Raw genomic sequence first — 18,231 nt, forward strand, 5'->3', positions numbered from 1 at the left:
TATAACTTCCCTCCCTTCCCTGCAAAGAATACAATGACAAGAAAAAACTTTACCTGGGATACAGTGGCTGGTGGGAGATACAGGAATAGTGGGTAAGAAAAGTGGGATTAGGAAGGAAAGTTTAGAGGGCACCCCATGGGAATTAGAGGGCCCAAGACACACATTTCATACAGGTGGACACATACAGCCCCATTACACCTTCAGAAACAGCAGGAATTCAAAAAAGTCTTCAGTCAATTTCCTCTTCCTGCTTTAGATATCTAGGTGTAGTCAGTTCAAGAAAAAAATGTTGACAACATGGATTAATGGCTTGCTTTAAAAACTGTGATAATTCATAATTCTGGTGCTGCTTTTATATTTCTCTTTGCTACTGACAACCTGCTAGAATATATGTTCTGATTCTGGCAAATTTTCCCATGAAGACAGCAAATAAAATATATTTGTGGCAAATTGAACAATGTTATAAATATGGATACTGTTCCCATTCATTTAAAGAATGAACAGCATTTATTCAAACAGACATTAGTCAAGAATTTAAAAAATACAAATGACTTATGATGGTAATCCGATATACCAGTAATCATAATTTTCATATCATGATTTTCTGTTTTTTTAAAAAAAATCAAGATTACTTTGAGATAATACAGCACCAGGAAGCAAAGATTTATTTATACTATCTTCTTTTCCACTGATTACCTTCTTCCCTTTCATTGTGCATTGATAGTGATATTATGACAAGGAATTTTAGAGATATAGAAATTGAGACCAGAGAATAAGTCTGCACGGTATGTAAAAAATATGGCGCAATCTCAGCATTTTTACATTATAAGATTATTTATATGGACAAGTGAAAAAACAGTAATATCATTTATCCTTTGTTTCAAATTCCTTTAAGTAACTTTTAAAAAAAGAATTGAATTCCTAAATTCATCTGATTTTATAATATCAGATTTCAATGCACTTTAAAAAGTAAATTTCAATTTATTTAAATGATTCATTAATAGTCGCCAACTCACACTTATGTTAAAAAGCAAGAGAGATTTTCATTGTTTAACTACCAGTGCATAGGCCAATTCAAGAGAAACAACAAACCAGTAAAACAGCTCCTGCTGCTACCATCGGCTTCAGATTATTATAATACATCTCAAGGCAATCCAAATTTTCTTAGGAAAAATACAGTTTAATAAGTAAAGTGTAACAAAAATGTGAATTTCCATTTTTACTTTTTTCTCTTTCCCTCCCAACACATTAATATTAATCACTACTGATGGGTTGCTTGGTTAGATCATGTACTTAATGTACAGCCCAATATATTAATTTATACTTGGCTACAATATTGAGGGCAGTACTCATGCTACAAAAATTTCTGTGAAATGTATGGACCAGTTTTATCAGCATACCAAAGTGTACAAAATTTCAATCCCAATAAAATACTATTAATCATAATTATATAAGCATTTAAAATTCCAAAATATTGCAATTAGAAAAAAACACATAAAATTGTACGAAAACATAAATTACATTTCAAAATCTGTACATGATTCATCTCACAATAAGGCATTGATCACAAAAAAAATACATTCTGTACAAAGTCACTTATTTTGGTTAAGAATCTACAATCACTATTTTTTAAAAAAAATGAAGAATGTATGTGCATATGTCTAGTACCTAAAATAAAATAAATTGACAATTCTGATTGATCACTCTGATCTCTAGCACCGTCTTAAAGGAAAATTGAGTGAAAGCTGTGGTGACCAGGGAAATGTGGTGATCTATTCCTTACTAAATTTTACTTTGAACATTACTAAAGTTTACTTTGAATGTTACTAAAGTTGTAACATTTATTTTTATTTATTTAAAACATTTATATAGCGGCCCATCTTATAATCAACCCATGGAATCTCCTAACTTCCACCATAGCTTATGTCTGTCATTTCTTTGGGGACCAAAATATGCTTCCTGCTAAATCAGGTCAAACTTCCATTTAATTATAAAAAATAATTATGAAAGGATTGGTCACTGAGAAAAACTGTTTGCCATTCTGCTTTTACCTGTACGTTACCCATTTCTGATTAATTCCTTTGAAAGTTTAATGCATCAGCAAGATAAACATGTTGTGTTTTTTTTTTTAAAGAAGCATTTTGGCCATCTCTTCACATACAGATCAATTCCATGTCAGCTACTTTGCTTGGTTATCAATTTAACCAGAATTCATTAAAAATACAATCAGAGTTCAAGATATACATGAGGTGCAATGCATTTCTACTATATGTTGCACAGCAACAGTATTTTATAAAAGCAGCCTCCCTGCAAGAGCTGTAATCAACCCTAGATTTTAAAATAGCTATTCTACATCATGTTTGCAAATTTCTTCTGGAAAAATAATCCATCAAAACGGTGTATTCAATACTGCTGCCTTTATGTAGATCTTGGGTTAGCAGTTGTAGATAGGAGTCTGAAGTAAAACACTGGTTGTATAAATCAGAAGAACTACAGTCTTCAGCAAACTAAAAAGAAGTCCCGTATTGTCGCTGTGCTAAGGCAACGTCCTTAGGGTTCAGACTGAAATTCGGTGTCATCCATCTGAAGAGTGTCATTATCACCCAATAATTCTGTTTCAGGCACAGAGCCCTCTTCATCCTCCTCTTCTTGGACCAGATTCTGAGCAATGTCTTCTGTCCCATTATGTACCTCTTCTACTCCTTCGGTCAGGAGAGCAGCCCGGTCAGCCATGGAAGCATTGGAGGGAGCAGTTGTTACATATCCTGTACTAGTGGAACCACTCCCACTATGATGGGAAGCTGGTTTTGGAATCATCTGAGGAGCTATCTGTTGAGGAGCCATCTGCATTGGGATTTGGACAGGATAAAAATTTGGCAAATATGCTCCATAACCTGGCATTGGTTGGTAACCATTGACAGGAATGTAAAGTTGAGGAGGTGGCACCATTGGTCTTATTTGTCCTTTCATTGGTATGAACTGTGGTTGAGAGAACGCTTGACTTTTCTGCTTTGGCCCAACATACCTGGTGTTGCTGACATTACTAACAGGACTTGTACTGAGGGAACTGGTTTGTGTAGTATTGCTTGCACCGGAGGTTTGTGCAGAACTGTTGTAATTCGACAGGTTTCCCCATGTTCTCAATCTGTTGTGGATATCTTTGAATCTTGGTCTTCTATTGGGAAATTCATTCCAACATTCTAACATCAGTGAGTACATCCATGCAGGACAGTCATCTGGACATGGCAAAACCTGCCTATTTCTAATCATCTCAATGACATCTTGATTGGAATAGCCACAGTAAGGCTGCAAGCCATAGCTGAAAATCTCCCACAGCACAACGCCATAAGACCAGATATCTGAATCAACTGAAAATTTGCCATACATGATTGCTTCAGGAGACATCCATCGAATAGGAAGAGGATTATTTCCCATTAGTTTATAATAATCAGCAGAATAAACTTCCCTGAAAAGACCTAAGTCAGATATTTTCACACTGAGTTTATCGAACACAAGCACATTTCTGGTGGCCAAATCTTTGTGGACCACATGGTGGCTTGAGAGATATTCAATTCCGGATGCTATCTGAGTTACAATGTGAAAAAAATCAGCTGGCTCCAATGTTGATTTCACTGTCTTTTCATCATCGGTGCTACCAACATCAGAGTGGGGAGATCTCATCACAAGGAACTCATGAAGATCGCTATGAGCACAATAACTAAAAATCATGCTGATCGGCTGTTCTTTGGTCACTATTCCCAGTAAACAAACTATATTGGGATGCTGTAATCTTGATCTCATCATTGCCTCATGCTTAAATTCTTCTCGGAGAGTTACATCTGCTTTATCCTTGAGGGTTTTGATGGCAATGGTTTGTGTTTGCTCCCCTGGAGCCGTGCCAAATAAGTGACCCTTATAAACTTTTCCAAACTTCTCTTCACCCAGCTCCTCCATGAACCTCACAGTCGAAAGGCTGATTTCTTTTAGTTTATTCTGAAAGTAAAAAGAGTAACGGGATAAGATGGCCGACTATATCAGAAACCCTTAGCAGCAAATCAGCGATAAAAATCCTAGTTAAAATTAAAGGCTTTGGTCACATTTATATTAACCTGCTTAAATGCACAACATCTGTTTCAAGGGCTTTTATTACCTTGGCGATATTTCTGCACCTGGTCTGAAGTCAAACAACTGAGAAATGAATACATGCTGGAAGAATATATTGGAAGGTTTGATATGGTGAAGAAAATCCAAATGAAAATGTCAAAGCAGAAGACTCTCGAGTAATGAATATCAAATGTTATGTTTATGATGTAAAATAACCTGTGCGTACTGTATGCATACATTTGGGTAAGATACCTGTTTGTGCTGATTAATGAGAGGCATTTCCATATCTTGGCTGGGAGAGGCCATCAGCTGACGACGCTGTGGAGTGGTGGCAGAGGCCTTCTGCTTGTTTCTGCACATGCAGACCAAGAAGAAAAGGCAGGCAATAACTAAAGGGATGGCTATGCTTGGAACCAGAATGTAGAGGATTCCCATTTTGCTGCTGTCACGTGGGCCTGTTAGATTAAAAAGGATTGTGGATTTTCAGACTCAGTTCAAAAGCAATGCAAATAATTTTATATTCCAAGGCTAGAGACAATGTATATAGCTCACTGCAATATGTACATGTAGTCCTCGACTTACAGTCATTCATTTAGTAACTTCCGGAAGTTACAATGACACTGAAAAAATAACTTATGACACTTTTTCACACTTACGACCATTGCAGCATCCCCATGGTCACGTGATCAAAATTTGGATGCTTGGCAACTGGCATGTGTTTATGTCCGTTGGGGTGTCCCAGGGTCATGTGGTCACTATCTGCAATCTTCTGATAAGCCCAGTCAATGGGGAAGCCAGATTCACTTAACAACCCTGTTACTGACTTAAACAACTGCAGTGATTCACTTAACAACTGTGCCAAACAAGGGTGTAAAATGGGGCAAAATTCACTTAATAAATGTCTTGCTGAGCAACAGAAATTTGAGGCTCAATTGTGGTCGTTAATCGAGAACGAATTTATACATATCTATATAATGTAATCCACAGTGTGATTACACAATGGATTACACAATGGATTACATTGTGTAATCCACAAAGAGCCTATAAAATGCAGGGGATTGAGTGATTAGTATGAATTTTAACACTATCTATATGGATTGTGTTACCATTAATACATCATTAAGTCATAGACCTTTCTTGGGGTCAAGTGGTTTATTGTAAGATTATGATGCACACATAATTTTTTTGCTCACAGATTGCACAGTGGAAAAGCATCCAAAACTGATCCGCAGTGAAAGTATTAGATCAAATCAAATCAAACCTTCATTGCAGTCATAAATCAGCATAAGGAGAGAATGTCCATAAGAAGTATGGAGTACAATCATTAAAAAGCAAAAGCGATACAATAAGAGTAAAAGCAGTAAGCTAAAAAGTAGAAAAGGCTAGGAAAAAAAGGCTTTTATCTCTCTCTCACACACAAAATCTAAGATCTAGTTTTTAGCTTAGACTTGTGGGTCAACCTGTTGAAGTAAATAGAATGTTGGAAAGACAACAGGAATCGGAAGTGAAGTTTGCTTATGAGCCAAACTGTCTTTCCCAATGACAGTATATGATTCGGTAAGAGTAGGATGGAGTTGTACCCCCTCTCCTAATCTTTCCTCCATGTAAAATGAAGGAGCACTTGTTCTCTTCTTCTGCTGTCCAATTAGACCTGATTCCACTCCCTCTATTCATTTCTGCACTGAAAAGAAAATAACTGCTTCCTTTCACTATCCTCCTATAAAACAGAAGGCATACTGTGCTTGGAGAAAACAGGAACAAACTCTGATCTGTTCTCTATCATCTTGTTGTGCAGAATGAAAACAGGTTCATGTTAAAACCAAACCTTAAGAAAACATTTTATTGGTTAAAACAGTTTGACAGTGAAGCTCAATTACCTTAAGAAGTGGAGAGATTCCCTTCAGTGAATGGCTTGGACTTCCTGCACTGAGTAGGGATTTGGATTTAATGATCTAAATGGCCTTTTTTAAACTCTGATTTTACATTTTATTTTCCCTGCACAGAGTGTCTTTTCCCAAGCACAGGAGCAGGGAATAATTGCTCTTTGTTTTGTACTGCACAATACCAGAGTGTGGAAGAGAAAGCAGAAAATGAAGAAGAAAGGATAGAGAGAAGAATGGGTGGAGGCAAAAAGTAAATGGAAAGCAGGTGAAGATTTTGGGGAGATATCTGGTTATACTCTCCTAAAGTTAAGAGGATCTTGGGCTACAGCAAACCCAGCACTCAAATAAATGTCAGTGGTACAACCTTATTTGACCCACATCAACTTCAATATTTATATCCTGTTTTGTTAGGAAAGAGCAAAGATGCCACAAACAGGATGTAAAAAGGAAAAATTTAATTAAATCAAAGTTCAAAACAATAAATTGATTTTAGTCATAATGAACGTTAATGACCCATTGTTCAAAGCCTTGACCTCATTCCCATTTTTATTATTATTATTCCCAAAGATCTGATAGTCTAATTCAGCATCAAAATAAATCAATGGCAGCTGATGGGACTTTCCTATTATTTCACGTATCTGTGAAATAAAATATGAAGCACACATCACACAAAGAATCTTTAATTTAAAGTCACAGTACAAAGAATCGGTCCTGACCGCATTTGGAAATAACATTAAATCATAATTTAATCTCTCCGTAGTCCTACCCACAGGCACCCATTTGGGGCCCAGTGAAAAACTTAAAAGCAGCAAACATTCAGTGTAAGAGGCTATTTCAATATAAATGTCTGTAACGTCATATTCCACCATTTCCATCTATTTTCAGTTTAGGGCCAGCAACTCATTTTAATAAAACTAGCAGAAATTAAAAAACATAAAATATTATAATTGCCTGCATAATATATATAGTGCTCTTATGCTGAAGGGCAACAGTCAGTATACTCATCCAAACAGTACATAAGTAAAAAATGCAAAGAAGTGGCTGTGTCCTAAGTCCTATATTTCTGAGATGAACAATTGTATATTGAACTTAATCATATTTCCTCTCACACATCTTAAAGGCATAATAGACATGTTTTGTTCCCACATATATATTTTTTTACTTTAACATTTGTCTATGAATAAGAATGCAATACTTGGATTAAACAGGTGGATAGCTGTATCTACTGGACAGAAATGCATACACACACACACATATCGCCAAGTCCTTAGGTGTCTTAGCATCAGTGTCAATGAATACATACATTATGCATTGATGGGAAAAGAATTGATTTCATTTATAAAAACATCAATAAAAAGCATTTTTTGCACTTCACACAAAGCAAGAATAATTCATGCTTGAATAATTTTATTCTAGAAATGGTAAAAAAAAATAGTAATACATACTACATGCAGGTACTTCACACAGTTCCATGCGTACGTTTTTGTTCTGAGTAAAACACCAAGGTCCTTCCATCTGGCTTCCAGGATTGCGGCAATAAGCATGCCCACCTCCAAGCTCGGGAAACTCTGTACTTGTGAAATCATGGGGATGAGGATGCTGGGACTCCCAATACTGACAATTGTGGCCTGACTTTGTGACACTGACAGTTCCTCTATAATCAGCACCAGAGCCATTGTAACACTGGTGATCTGCAAAAAAAAAAAAAAAAGTATTTTTAACAAGAGACATATGAAACAATAAGAAATGTTCCCATTCTCTCTCTCTGCATCGTAAATGTGCTTCTTTGCTATGTACAATGTGTAACTCTACAATAAAACCTCTGCTCTACAGTATTCCTTTCTTTGGTTTGGGATAAGGTCAGCTGCTTTTTCTAAAAGTAGAAAATAAAGAAAATAATCAAGCCTGTAGAAAGAAGCTAGAGTAACCTAGCCAGGAAGTATGAGTTTCCGATAAGCTTTATGCCTAAGGAAGAGTCCAGAAATTAACTAGAACGCCCATGTCAACATTGCTTTGTCTCAACTGCTTGACTTGCTCAAAGTATTCTAGAGGATTCACCACCTTGAAGCTCTCTTCCTCCCTCCTGCCCCATTTAGTTTCTTCCTTCTCTTCTGCTTTTTTCCTCTTAGATCTTTGTCTTGCTAATGTATTAACTACCGAGCACCATTTTTATTTGTATATTGCAGTGATGGCTAACCTTTTCCAGACCGAGTGCCCAAAGTATGTGGCCGAACCCCCAAAATGCAAGTGTGTGACCCCGGTGCATGTGCACACAGCCCCCTGCATGCCCGCCTCCCGCATGCGTGCATGGCCCCTGCACGCACCCCAACCATGTGCACGTGGTCCTTGCAGCACCCCCGCATGTGCGCGCAGCCCCATACATGCACCCCGCTCTCCACACATGCACTGCAGAGACCCGATGACCAGCTGGCTAGCGGGAGGTGCGCACACATGCGCGGCGGAGTTAAACTGGGGCGACAGCTTGTGTGTCCACAGAGACGGCGCTGCATGCCACCTGTGGCACGTGTGCCATAGGTTTGCCATCACGGGTATATTGTATCTAGTCTGGTTACAAAAGATTATCTCCTTTCTTCACCAAATTTATTTCACTGTTTAACAACATTGCAAGCTTATACCCTCACCGCACTGGGTTTGGAGGGTTTGAAGCAGGCACAACTTAAAGCAGTTAGCTTGAAGAAGGACATTCCTTGCTTTCAGGGAGGTCTGGTCAGGTGCTTTAGGCAGCCTCTGCATGTTTCTGGCAATATTCCTTTACATTGTATAGATGAGAAGCTGGAGGAAAGATTTCACTCTTTCTCATCATTGTATCCTCCCTCCAAGCTAATTCTAAGCAGTCAAAAGGCAAAACATTGAAATGTGTTGTTTTGGAAATCAAGCAAATACATACATTCAGAAATGGCACTCTGATGAAAAATCCATACTAATTTTGCATTAAACCAGGGAGGGGGGAACTATGGCCCTTTTATGACTTGTGGACTTCAACTCCCAGAATTCCTGTGCCAACATGGCTGGCTCAGGAATTCTGGAAGTTGAAGTCCACAAGTCATAAAGGGGGCCATCATTCCCCATTTCTGCATTAAACAATAGACGACAAAAGCAGAAAGGAAACGTGATAATAACTTACATCTATTGAGCCGTTCTACAGGAATTCCAATTTTTATACAGTTGGCAGCCTCCAAAGAATCGGGCAGTGGCAAGTCTTCACATTTAGGTGGCTGGAGCTGCATCAGAATGAGAGGATTGGATCTAGCAATGTTGTACTCCTGCCGACAGAGATCGTTCTCTAGAACTTCGCACTCATCACGACACAGCTCTCTAGGCTTAGGTGTCCGGGAACGCTCATCACACAGTGGAAACACAAAGTGACAAAAAGATGGGATGGCAAACTGGGAACACTGATCAGATAAATGAGTGGATGTGCCAATCATAGTAAATGCAGCTGAAAAAACAGACAGAGAAGCCAATAATCAAGATCCAGTTTCTATAATAAAGGAACATCAATACTGCTTTTTATGTATTTGAAATGACTTCAAGCCAAACTACTAAGGGCATTAATAAAAAAATCTATCTGCAACAGAGATCAGATACACTGTCAAAGTCTTTATATAAAGGTAAAGGTAAAGGTAAAGGTTCCCCTCGCACGTATGTGCTAGTCGTTCCTGACTCTCATCTCTGTTTCAAAGCCGAAGAGCCAGCGCTGTCCGAAGATGTCGCCGTGGTCATGTGGCCAGCATGACTAAATGCCAAAGACACACGGAACACTGTTACCTTCTCACCAAAGGTGGTCCCTATTTTTCTACTTACATTTTTTACGTGCTTTTGAACTGCTATGTTGGCAGAAGCTGGGACAAGTAATGGGAGCTTACCCCATTACGCGGCATTAGGGATTCGAACCGCTGAACTGCTGACCTTTCCATTGACAAGCTCAGCGTCTTACCTACTGAGCCACCGCATCATACATAGTTTGACACATAAGGTTAACAAGATTCTGCAGTAGGAAAATGGTATATGGTACTAACTGCGAAGATCAATTTTCTAGCATCCAGTCAACCCAGTCAGTATCGAGATGAGGAAATATTTCAGGGATTCATACATAACTAGAACAAACTTTATCTAGTTTTCAAATATTTTTAATTTGTTAAGTCTTTTGTTTTGTGGCATCATTCTAGAACTGAGGAAGTGGCTAATCCCTTTCAGAATTCTAAGCCTTGCTTTCACAGCAAAGGGGAGGAGGCAATTTACTATCAGATTAGATGTCTGTTACATAAATTTGACTTCCCAGGAAATCTACTATATTGATTTTTTTCATTCCAAAAACTTGTCAGTTTACCAGGGCCTATTGATAGCTCACAAATAATCCACTGTAAGATTCTGTTATACAGCTTTTCACTGATTTGAATTACAAAGGAAGAGGTTTATAATATTCTACTAATTGGAAATAAAGAGGCTCAAACCTGCCTGAAAATCCCACGTGTGTATACTTGTTTAATCCAAAATGTATTGGAATGAACTGTGCTCATTGAGTCATAAGAAAAAAGCACAATGTGTTTGTTAAAAGCATGCATTTCTGTAGTCTCACTTGACATGTTTTGTAGCCGAGTTTTTGCAAGTTCTAGGACTAAGCCATAGTTAATTCTAGCTAAAATTAAATTGTTTATTTTCATTACTACACTGGATTAGTATTAAAGATGCATTTTCTACTCTAAAACAGAAGCCAGTAAATCCTCAAGCACTGGGTGGACACCACATTTTGCTAAAAAGGGATGGGTATTATTAAGCTCAATTATACTATTAACATTAATTCATATTTTAAAGCCATAGCCTTGAATATTGACATACTTTGCCTCCTCTTCTGCTTCAGCAACAACTGCATACCAAATATTGGTATTTATTATTTGATGTTTTTTTTGAATACATACAGAGGTGCTTAAACATTTGTGAACCCTTTTGAATTTTCAATATTTCTACATAAATACCACTTCTCCATAAAAAGTCCAAAAACTTTTGGGCAGGTTTCAAACAAACTAATTGTTGAATTTAAAAGCTCCTGAATCTACTATTTAAGTAAAATAAAGGCAATTGTTGTTAGCGCTTAGGTTGCATTATTTAGCATTCTCTGTTATGGATTTTTTAATTGCAAGAGTTATGACTGTACTGAATTTTTAAAAATGAGCATATACAAAAGAATTAGGTGGTTGCTGATGACTTCTGTAATCTGAACTAAAGAGTATAATGGGCTACTGAACTCACTTTAATCAATGATGACACATTATTGAGCAAAACAGACTTTAAAAATGCATATAAGGAAAAAGCCAACACAGGTGAAAATAACTTCTGTCTCTCTCTCTCACACGCACACACATAAACACCACAGAATAAAAATATTCTGTCAGACAATTTGATTCCTGAGAAACTATATATCAACTTTGATTTTTTTTTTCAGAGAAAGGAAATTGATAAACAATTTTGTGACTGTAAGTGCTGGGACCGTTACTGCCTTCATTCAGCCTCAATGATTGTTGGTCATATGAAGGAATCAATGCATAATTCATATGCATAGCTAGTAGCAATTTCATCCTTCAGTCATGATGCTGCTACTGACACTTTCCATAGACTGTTTGGTTCAAGCCTATGTAACTTCATGAAAGAATGTGAATTAGGATTTCGATATTTTCTCTAAATCCTAAATTGAGTTAAACCAGAAAGATGTATATTTATCTCTGAAAGTTAGCCTGAAACTACTTAACTACTCTGAGCAGGGTGGGTTTGACAGTGGAACATAGAAATCCAGGGGGGGAAAAATCTGAACGAGGACCAGTTCCATGGCTTAATCTCCTAAACACTGACTTTATATACCCTGCAGATCCTCCTGATGATGTAGGAGCCCCCAGAAGCTGAGCTGACTCCAGTTGAGTCCTCAAAGAAATATTATACAAATGAATTCTACAGGTTTGGATGATATGAAGATACCAAGTCTCATCACCGGATACAACGTTTTGAACTACAGACGAGTAAAGGAAGCTTCATCCTTACATAGCAAAGTAGGCAAGGAGAAAAGAAACCCATGTACAATTTAAACTATATTTGTGTTTCCAAAAGCTATTAGGACTGTTTCACTTGCCCACTAAAATGTTTTAACACCATAAAGCTCAACGTAATATCTTTTAGCTAATTTTCCTATTTGGACAGTAGATGTCACTAATTTCCATTCTCAGAATTATATATCTCACTGGGCTAACCAAGAAAGAAATTAGTGGACAGAGTACATTCACTTATGATAATTTTTTCCCTTCATACAAAAATGTTTTTGAGAAATTTCCCCGATTCCACGTGAGGAAGATTTTATATATCCAAAGAGATATAGAACAAATAATCAACTGATCTTTCTGTGCCTATATAGTGCTAACTTTTTTTTTGCAAAGATTGTTTGTCTGCTTATCAGTGGAACCTGCAATGGCAATGATTTAAGGCCTATATTTCGTTTCTTTATCACAGACATAAAACTTCTTTAGATTATAGTAGGCTTCTCCTGTATGCAGTTTTGTTGATTTACCATTCCATTTTTCCTGAAAATTTATCCCAGAGGTGGGGAAGCTGACACAGAGAGTTGCATAAGAATGGAAATTTAGTGAAAATAGTCCATCTGTTAGTAAACAGAACTTCACTTTGATGAAAAGTACCAAAATATAGCTACAATAACTGTATTTACAAATGCATCAGGGTGGCAAGTGAGGAAGGACAATAAGTAGAAATCTAAGAGTGTCTCCTATAAAATAATTCTTATCGTAAGCATTAAATATACATGCAAACAAAAAAAAAAAATATTGTAAACCATATAGTAACAGTGTGTTTAGAATATAAAGATTTAGAATATTCTGGTCTCCTGGACTGAAAGGAAAAGGACCGCTCTCACAGAATCACTACAACTTTCAGGTAGAGGGGAAATCCAGTATTTTTTTTTAATTACTAGTCTTTTCATTTTCAGCTCTCCTTTTGTGCCTGTAATCTTCATCTATTACTAGGAAAATTATAATTTTAAAAATGTAAACAGCAAACTTTTATCCTGATAGAAATAATTAAGTTGTGGCATCTTAAAAACTAACAAAATTATCAGCACATGTTTATGGATGACAGCGCACTATATGTGATACTTGGAACTCTGGCATTCACAGACTTTTATGAACAGCTGCAGTTACTTATAAACCCTCAAGAATTATCACAAAATAGCAGCCTTTGGGTAACTACCCACAACTTTATTTAGTTATACTTTTACTTTTGGGGGAATTATATTACTTAATACTTAGATAACAAAAAGGTGCATATAAAGGCCACATATTAATGACAACAACATTCAGAATAAATCTATAGAGAACTGTTTGCAGGAAATGTGCATTATACAAATTTTTGTACTGCACATAAATGCAATCCATAAATAAGAAGAGAACTGCAATGATATTTACACACAGTGTTGTGGAGACAAAGCCCCATTCTACCTCAGAAAACAGATTCAAGGCCAAGATGAAATGAACTTAAAGCTGGAAAAATCAGATAGGAAGGCCGATATATCACGCTCATTTATCCACTAAATGTAACCCCCTTTCCAAGCACATAGATATAAATATTTTCATATAAAAAAAGCATTTGATATAATATAAACACCACAACACTTGAAATGTAATCCACAGATTTCATGTTGGGAATGCATGTAACAAGCTCTAAACAGGAAATGATTATATTCCATTAAGTGATCAACAAAAGAGATAGCATCAAAGTATCATCTAACTAAGCAAAGATCCTTTACAAAAATGAAGCATCGAATTCCTTGCTTAAAATTCACAACTCTGAAAATAGCAATCAGACTATGAACAAAGAAAGAGAATTAATTTTCTAATCTGCATATGTTAATATTAAGGGTGTCATTTGCATTCCTTATGCATGAGAGTGGAGACTAACAAGATAAGAAAAATCCTCTTCTCTATAAAAGTTATAAAGTCAAAGGGTTTAAAGAGCCAAAAGATCATGTATAGATCTTCTAGTGTTTGGAAACACATTTTTCTTTTCTTTTTTTCAGACACAGTAAAAGACAAAGTAGATGCATCATCCATTTCTTCACTCATTTTTTTTCCAAAGACTATAAATGTCCTACAATAACTCGTGCAACCATTATTTAAGTAAATATAACTTATTTTATAAAAAAGGATGTTTTTAAAACTTTTTTAAAAAGTGCAGCCCTAATCCTCAAAAAGCTTTCCAACAAATATCAAATTGGTGACTACTGAAAAAATTACTTCATAATAAAAAAGCAACATTGCCTCAATTTCTTCCAAAAATTGCCTGGCTTGATTTCCATTTATGATGGTGTTTAAACTGGATTTAAGTTTCTGCATGAAATACAATATTCTCTGACATGAAGAGAAGTAGAACTGACTTACCAGTAATTCGGTTTTCAATTTCCCCTTGCATTTGAAGGGAGTCCACATAAATAGTCCTGTTCCCAATGATTCGTGCACAGGCAATTCCCCTGTAAGGCTGGCAAAACCCATCTTCATGGTAATCTTCTCTGCAAGACACAAATTGGAAGCCTATAACTATGTCTACAGATATTTCTATGTCCCTACTGAGTTTAAAGTATGCTTTTTAAAGGAAATGGGTGGTAAAACTGACATTATTAATTCTCTGAGACATCAATTTTCTTTTCAGATTCACTTGACATTGTTTCGGAAATTAAAAAGGCACCAAGGAACATTTTAATTGAAGGGGTGGATGGGAAAGACATCTGCGAAGTGAAAACAAGTATTATCCTAGAAATACTAAGCTAATGCAACATGACAGATTATTTTATTAAAAAGATAGCAGCATGTGTCATGTTTCACCCATCATGCTGGTATCAAATGACAAGCTAAGCAATTAGGCAAGCAGTTGTTTCTCTTCTCCTACCTTGTCCTGCAGTTCTTCAATTCTTACAATGGACAGCAAAATAGATCTTGTCAAGATGTAATTAAAATATGGCATAATTCTGAACTAGGGATTAGGTAAATGGAACGAAATCAGTGCTTAACTTCCTTCTCTCCCATTCCCATTAAGTTACACTAATGCCAAATTCTTTTTCTGTTACAGAACCTAAGTGATATGTTGAGTTAGTATCTTGGCTGAACTCTGTCCAACTTTCCAAAATGAGTTTAACACAGTCAATTTAAGTTGCTCCAGGACAGCACTGATTAAAAGCCATTTTTCTCAATGTCTTGAACAGCCAAATATTGAGAACTGGAAAGACAAGTGGCCCTCATACCTAGGAGTTACCATTTCATCCAGAATATCCATTAAGTTACCTTCCCACTGAAGTGGTATCTGTCTATCTAACTGCATTTACATGCTTTCAAATTGCTATGTTTGCAAGCGCTGGGGTGAGTAATGGGAGTTCACTTTGTCACACAGTAGCTTTCCATGCTGGCCACAAGATCATGGAAGTATTGTGGGGCATTTTTGGCTCTTCAGCTGACAATTGGAGATGAGCACCACCCTCTAGAATTGGCAGGGGAAATCCTTCCTTTTTTTTTTTTACCTTTATCTATTAAATTAGATGATATTTTTGCCTTTGGCCTCATCACTGCTATATTCTAACCCAGTGTTTCCCAAAGTGTGGTACGCGTACCCCCAGGGGTATGGGAAGAGTTTGGTGGGGGTATGCGTTGCACCGGAGTTTGGTGGGGATCACATGGGAATATCCACTGCACCGTGCTTAACTGCGCCCACAGAACAAGGAAAGAAATAGGCGCATATCGCAGTTTTTACACGGGAACTGGGGCCATCGTACATCGTATCGCAACTCATTATGGCGGGAACTTCTGCGCATCCTTCGCGCAGCTCAGGTTCGGCCATTTTTAAACTGCGGGAACATTAACAGTTGAGCCGCAGAGCTGTTTAAACGCCGGAGAATTGCAGTGTTATCTAACAGTTAGAGTTAAAGCATATGTTTTTTATGAGGGGTACTCAGCGTTACGAAAACTATAGAAGGGGTACACATATGTCAAAAGTTTGGGAAACACTGTTCTAACCCAAGGTATTTGCAATCAATAGTGGCATGTGAAAGATTTATGGGGGGAGGATGGGGGCTAGTTCTGGATGGTATTTTGTTGGTATTTTGTTCCAAGAAAGAATCCCATTTGATCCTCTTATTAATAATAGGTTGTACAAGTAGTCCTCAACTACTTACAAACACAATTGAGCCTAAAATTTATGTTGTTAAGTGAGAAATTTGTTAAGTGAGTTTCCCCCCATTTTACAACCTTTCTTGCCATAGTTGTTAAGTGAATCACTGCAGTTGTTAAATTAGCAATACGGTTATTAAGTGACTCTGGTTTCCCTGTTGACTTTGGTTGTCAGAAGACTGCAAAAGGGGAATACATAACTCGGGGACACTGCAACAGTCATAAAGTCAGTTGTCAAGCATCCAAATATAAATCATGTGACCATGGGGATGCTACAACAGTCATAAGTATGAAAATTGGTCATAAGTCACTTTTTCCAGTGCTGTTGGAACTTTGAACGATCCCTAAACAAACTGTTGTAAATCAAGAACTACCTGTACTAATAATGATTTTAGATGTTGTACCTGAGCCACACTAGGTGGTAGCAGCTGAGGATCTACCTTTTTCAAACTGTTAGGATAAAATAATTCATCTAAAAGATTTAAAAAGTAAATAGTCCAATAAGCTGAAGGAATCAGTTGCTTCTTGCTGTCAGGATACTCTTGCCTGAACTCAATTGAAGTTACCCAGACATTCAACAAGGCATTGCTAGATAAAGATCTTTATTGCACATTAGAATGAAGATGCTTTAAGCAGTTGATGGCTCATTGTCAACACACCTCCCCCTATTATGCCCTCTGCAGTTTAAAGCCACAGAAACAGATGCTTCTTTTTCTCACATGCTCTATATCTTAAAAAGCTTGCTTTGAGTTTCTCATACTTAGTGCTAGGTGGCAGTTGTTGATAAGATAATTGAAATTCCTGCTCAGGGAACCTCTAATGCAAAATGTAACCGCTATATCCTATGTTCTAATAAAAAGTCTATAAAAGTGAATTTAAATTGATTACAGCTTATTCAAAAAATAGTTTGTTAGAAAGATTTCTGTTTAAACTTAAGTATCAAATTTGTTCTTGTCACCAAGAAATTATTACGCAACTCTAATAATTCAGATGTCTCGTATGTTAATAACAGTAGTATATTTTTAAAATGTGTAAGTTACTAAGAAACTCTTTGTGAAAAGAACAAATATTTCCCTTATCCCAAATTATTATTGGCCACTTTGGTTATTGTTTAAACACAATTTTTTTCCCAAGCATAATTTTCACAGTGCGCTCTTTAGCAAGCTGTTTTAAGATAAATGAAGTTACATGAATTAGAGCAACTGAATAATTTTCTGTTTAGAAACCCCAAATTTCCATGTATCTCGAATAGAGACTTTCTCATTTTCTAACATCTTTCCTATGCTTATGAAATGCAGAAATTTGCATCTGCTTGTTTACATAACATCTTGAATCATTATCAATGTACTGTAAAAAAAATCACTATTACACTTACCTTAAAATGGTACAATTGCTATCTTCCCTTATTTACTTTTATTGTTGGCCATATTTTCTTAGTATGTGATACCTTTGGCATCATGTTGTTTGTGTTTTAGTTCATAACTATGCTGTGTTTCCAATAATAAAGTTTGCAAGACGTACTTGGGAAGATGCTGGGACCGAAATATAAATTTACATTCTAAGATAATTCTATTCTGAAAATTATATAGAAATATATTTTATAAGGGCCTGCAAAAATGACTGAGGATGCAAAAGAGTTGCAACGAGGCTTGGAGATAATTCACAGGGATGCAAGAGAGTCACGGGTGCATGGGGAGCTGCAGGGAGGGTACACAAGGAGGCATGGCTAGACTTGGGGAAGGTGTGCAGGGGTGTGCAAGGGCCAGCATGATGTAAGCACAGAAGGACTAGAGGAGGGCGTGAAGGTAAGTGTGTCTTCCCAGTGCCTTGGACCTTCCCTGCCAGCTTCTCTTTTGACTTTCTGGGAAAGCTGGCAAGGAAGGTCGCAAATAGTGATCACATAATCATGGGCACCGCAACTGGTCATAAGTGTATCCCAATTGTCAAGCAACCAATTTCGCTATCACATGACTTCAGAGGTGCTGGGAGGGCTGGAACTCAGGAGACTGGTCATA

General features: G+C 36.9%; 1 protein-coding gene across 1 annotated transcript in view; it reads right to left on the minus strand.

Moving 5' to 3' along the window:
- Positions 1–2,501: 2,501 nt before the first annotated feature.
- The window catches only part of ROR2 (receptor tyrosine kinase like orphan receptor 2), a 34,617-nt gene continuing 18,887 nt past the window's right edge, over positions 2,502–18,231 (minus strand). Inside the window, exons 5-9 of the mRNA XM_070934525.1 lie at positions 14,441–14,568; positions 9,133–9,447; positions 7,433–7,678; positions 4,357–4,559; positions 2,502–3,993 (exon numbers count right to left, since the gene is read on the minus strand). Coding sequence (XP_070790626.1) covers positions 2,551–3,993; positions 4,357–4,559; positions 7,433–7,678; positions 9,133–9,447; positions 14,441–14,568 — 2,335 coding nt within the window. The 3' untranslated portion in view covers positions 2,502–2,550. The remainder of the gene's footprint in view (positions 3,994–4,356; positions 4,560–7,432; positions 7,679–9,132; positions 9,448–14,440; positions 14,569–18,231) is intronic.

Source organism: Pituophis catenifer, unplaced genomic scaffold, assembly GCF_029215685.1.
Source record: "Pituophis catenifer annectens isolate HBS135680 unplaced genomic scaffold, rPitCat1.0.hap2 SCAF_2, whole genome shotgun sequence".
Lineage (NCBI taxonomy): Eukaryota > Metazoa > Chordata > Lepidosauria > Squamata > Colubridae > Pituophis > Pituophis catenifer.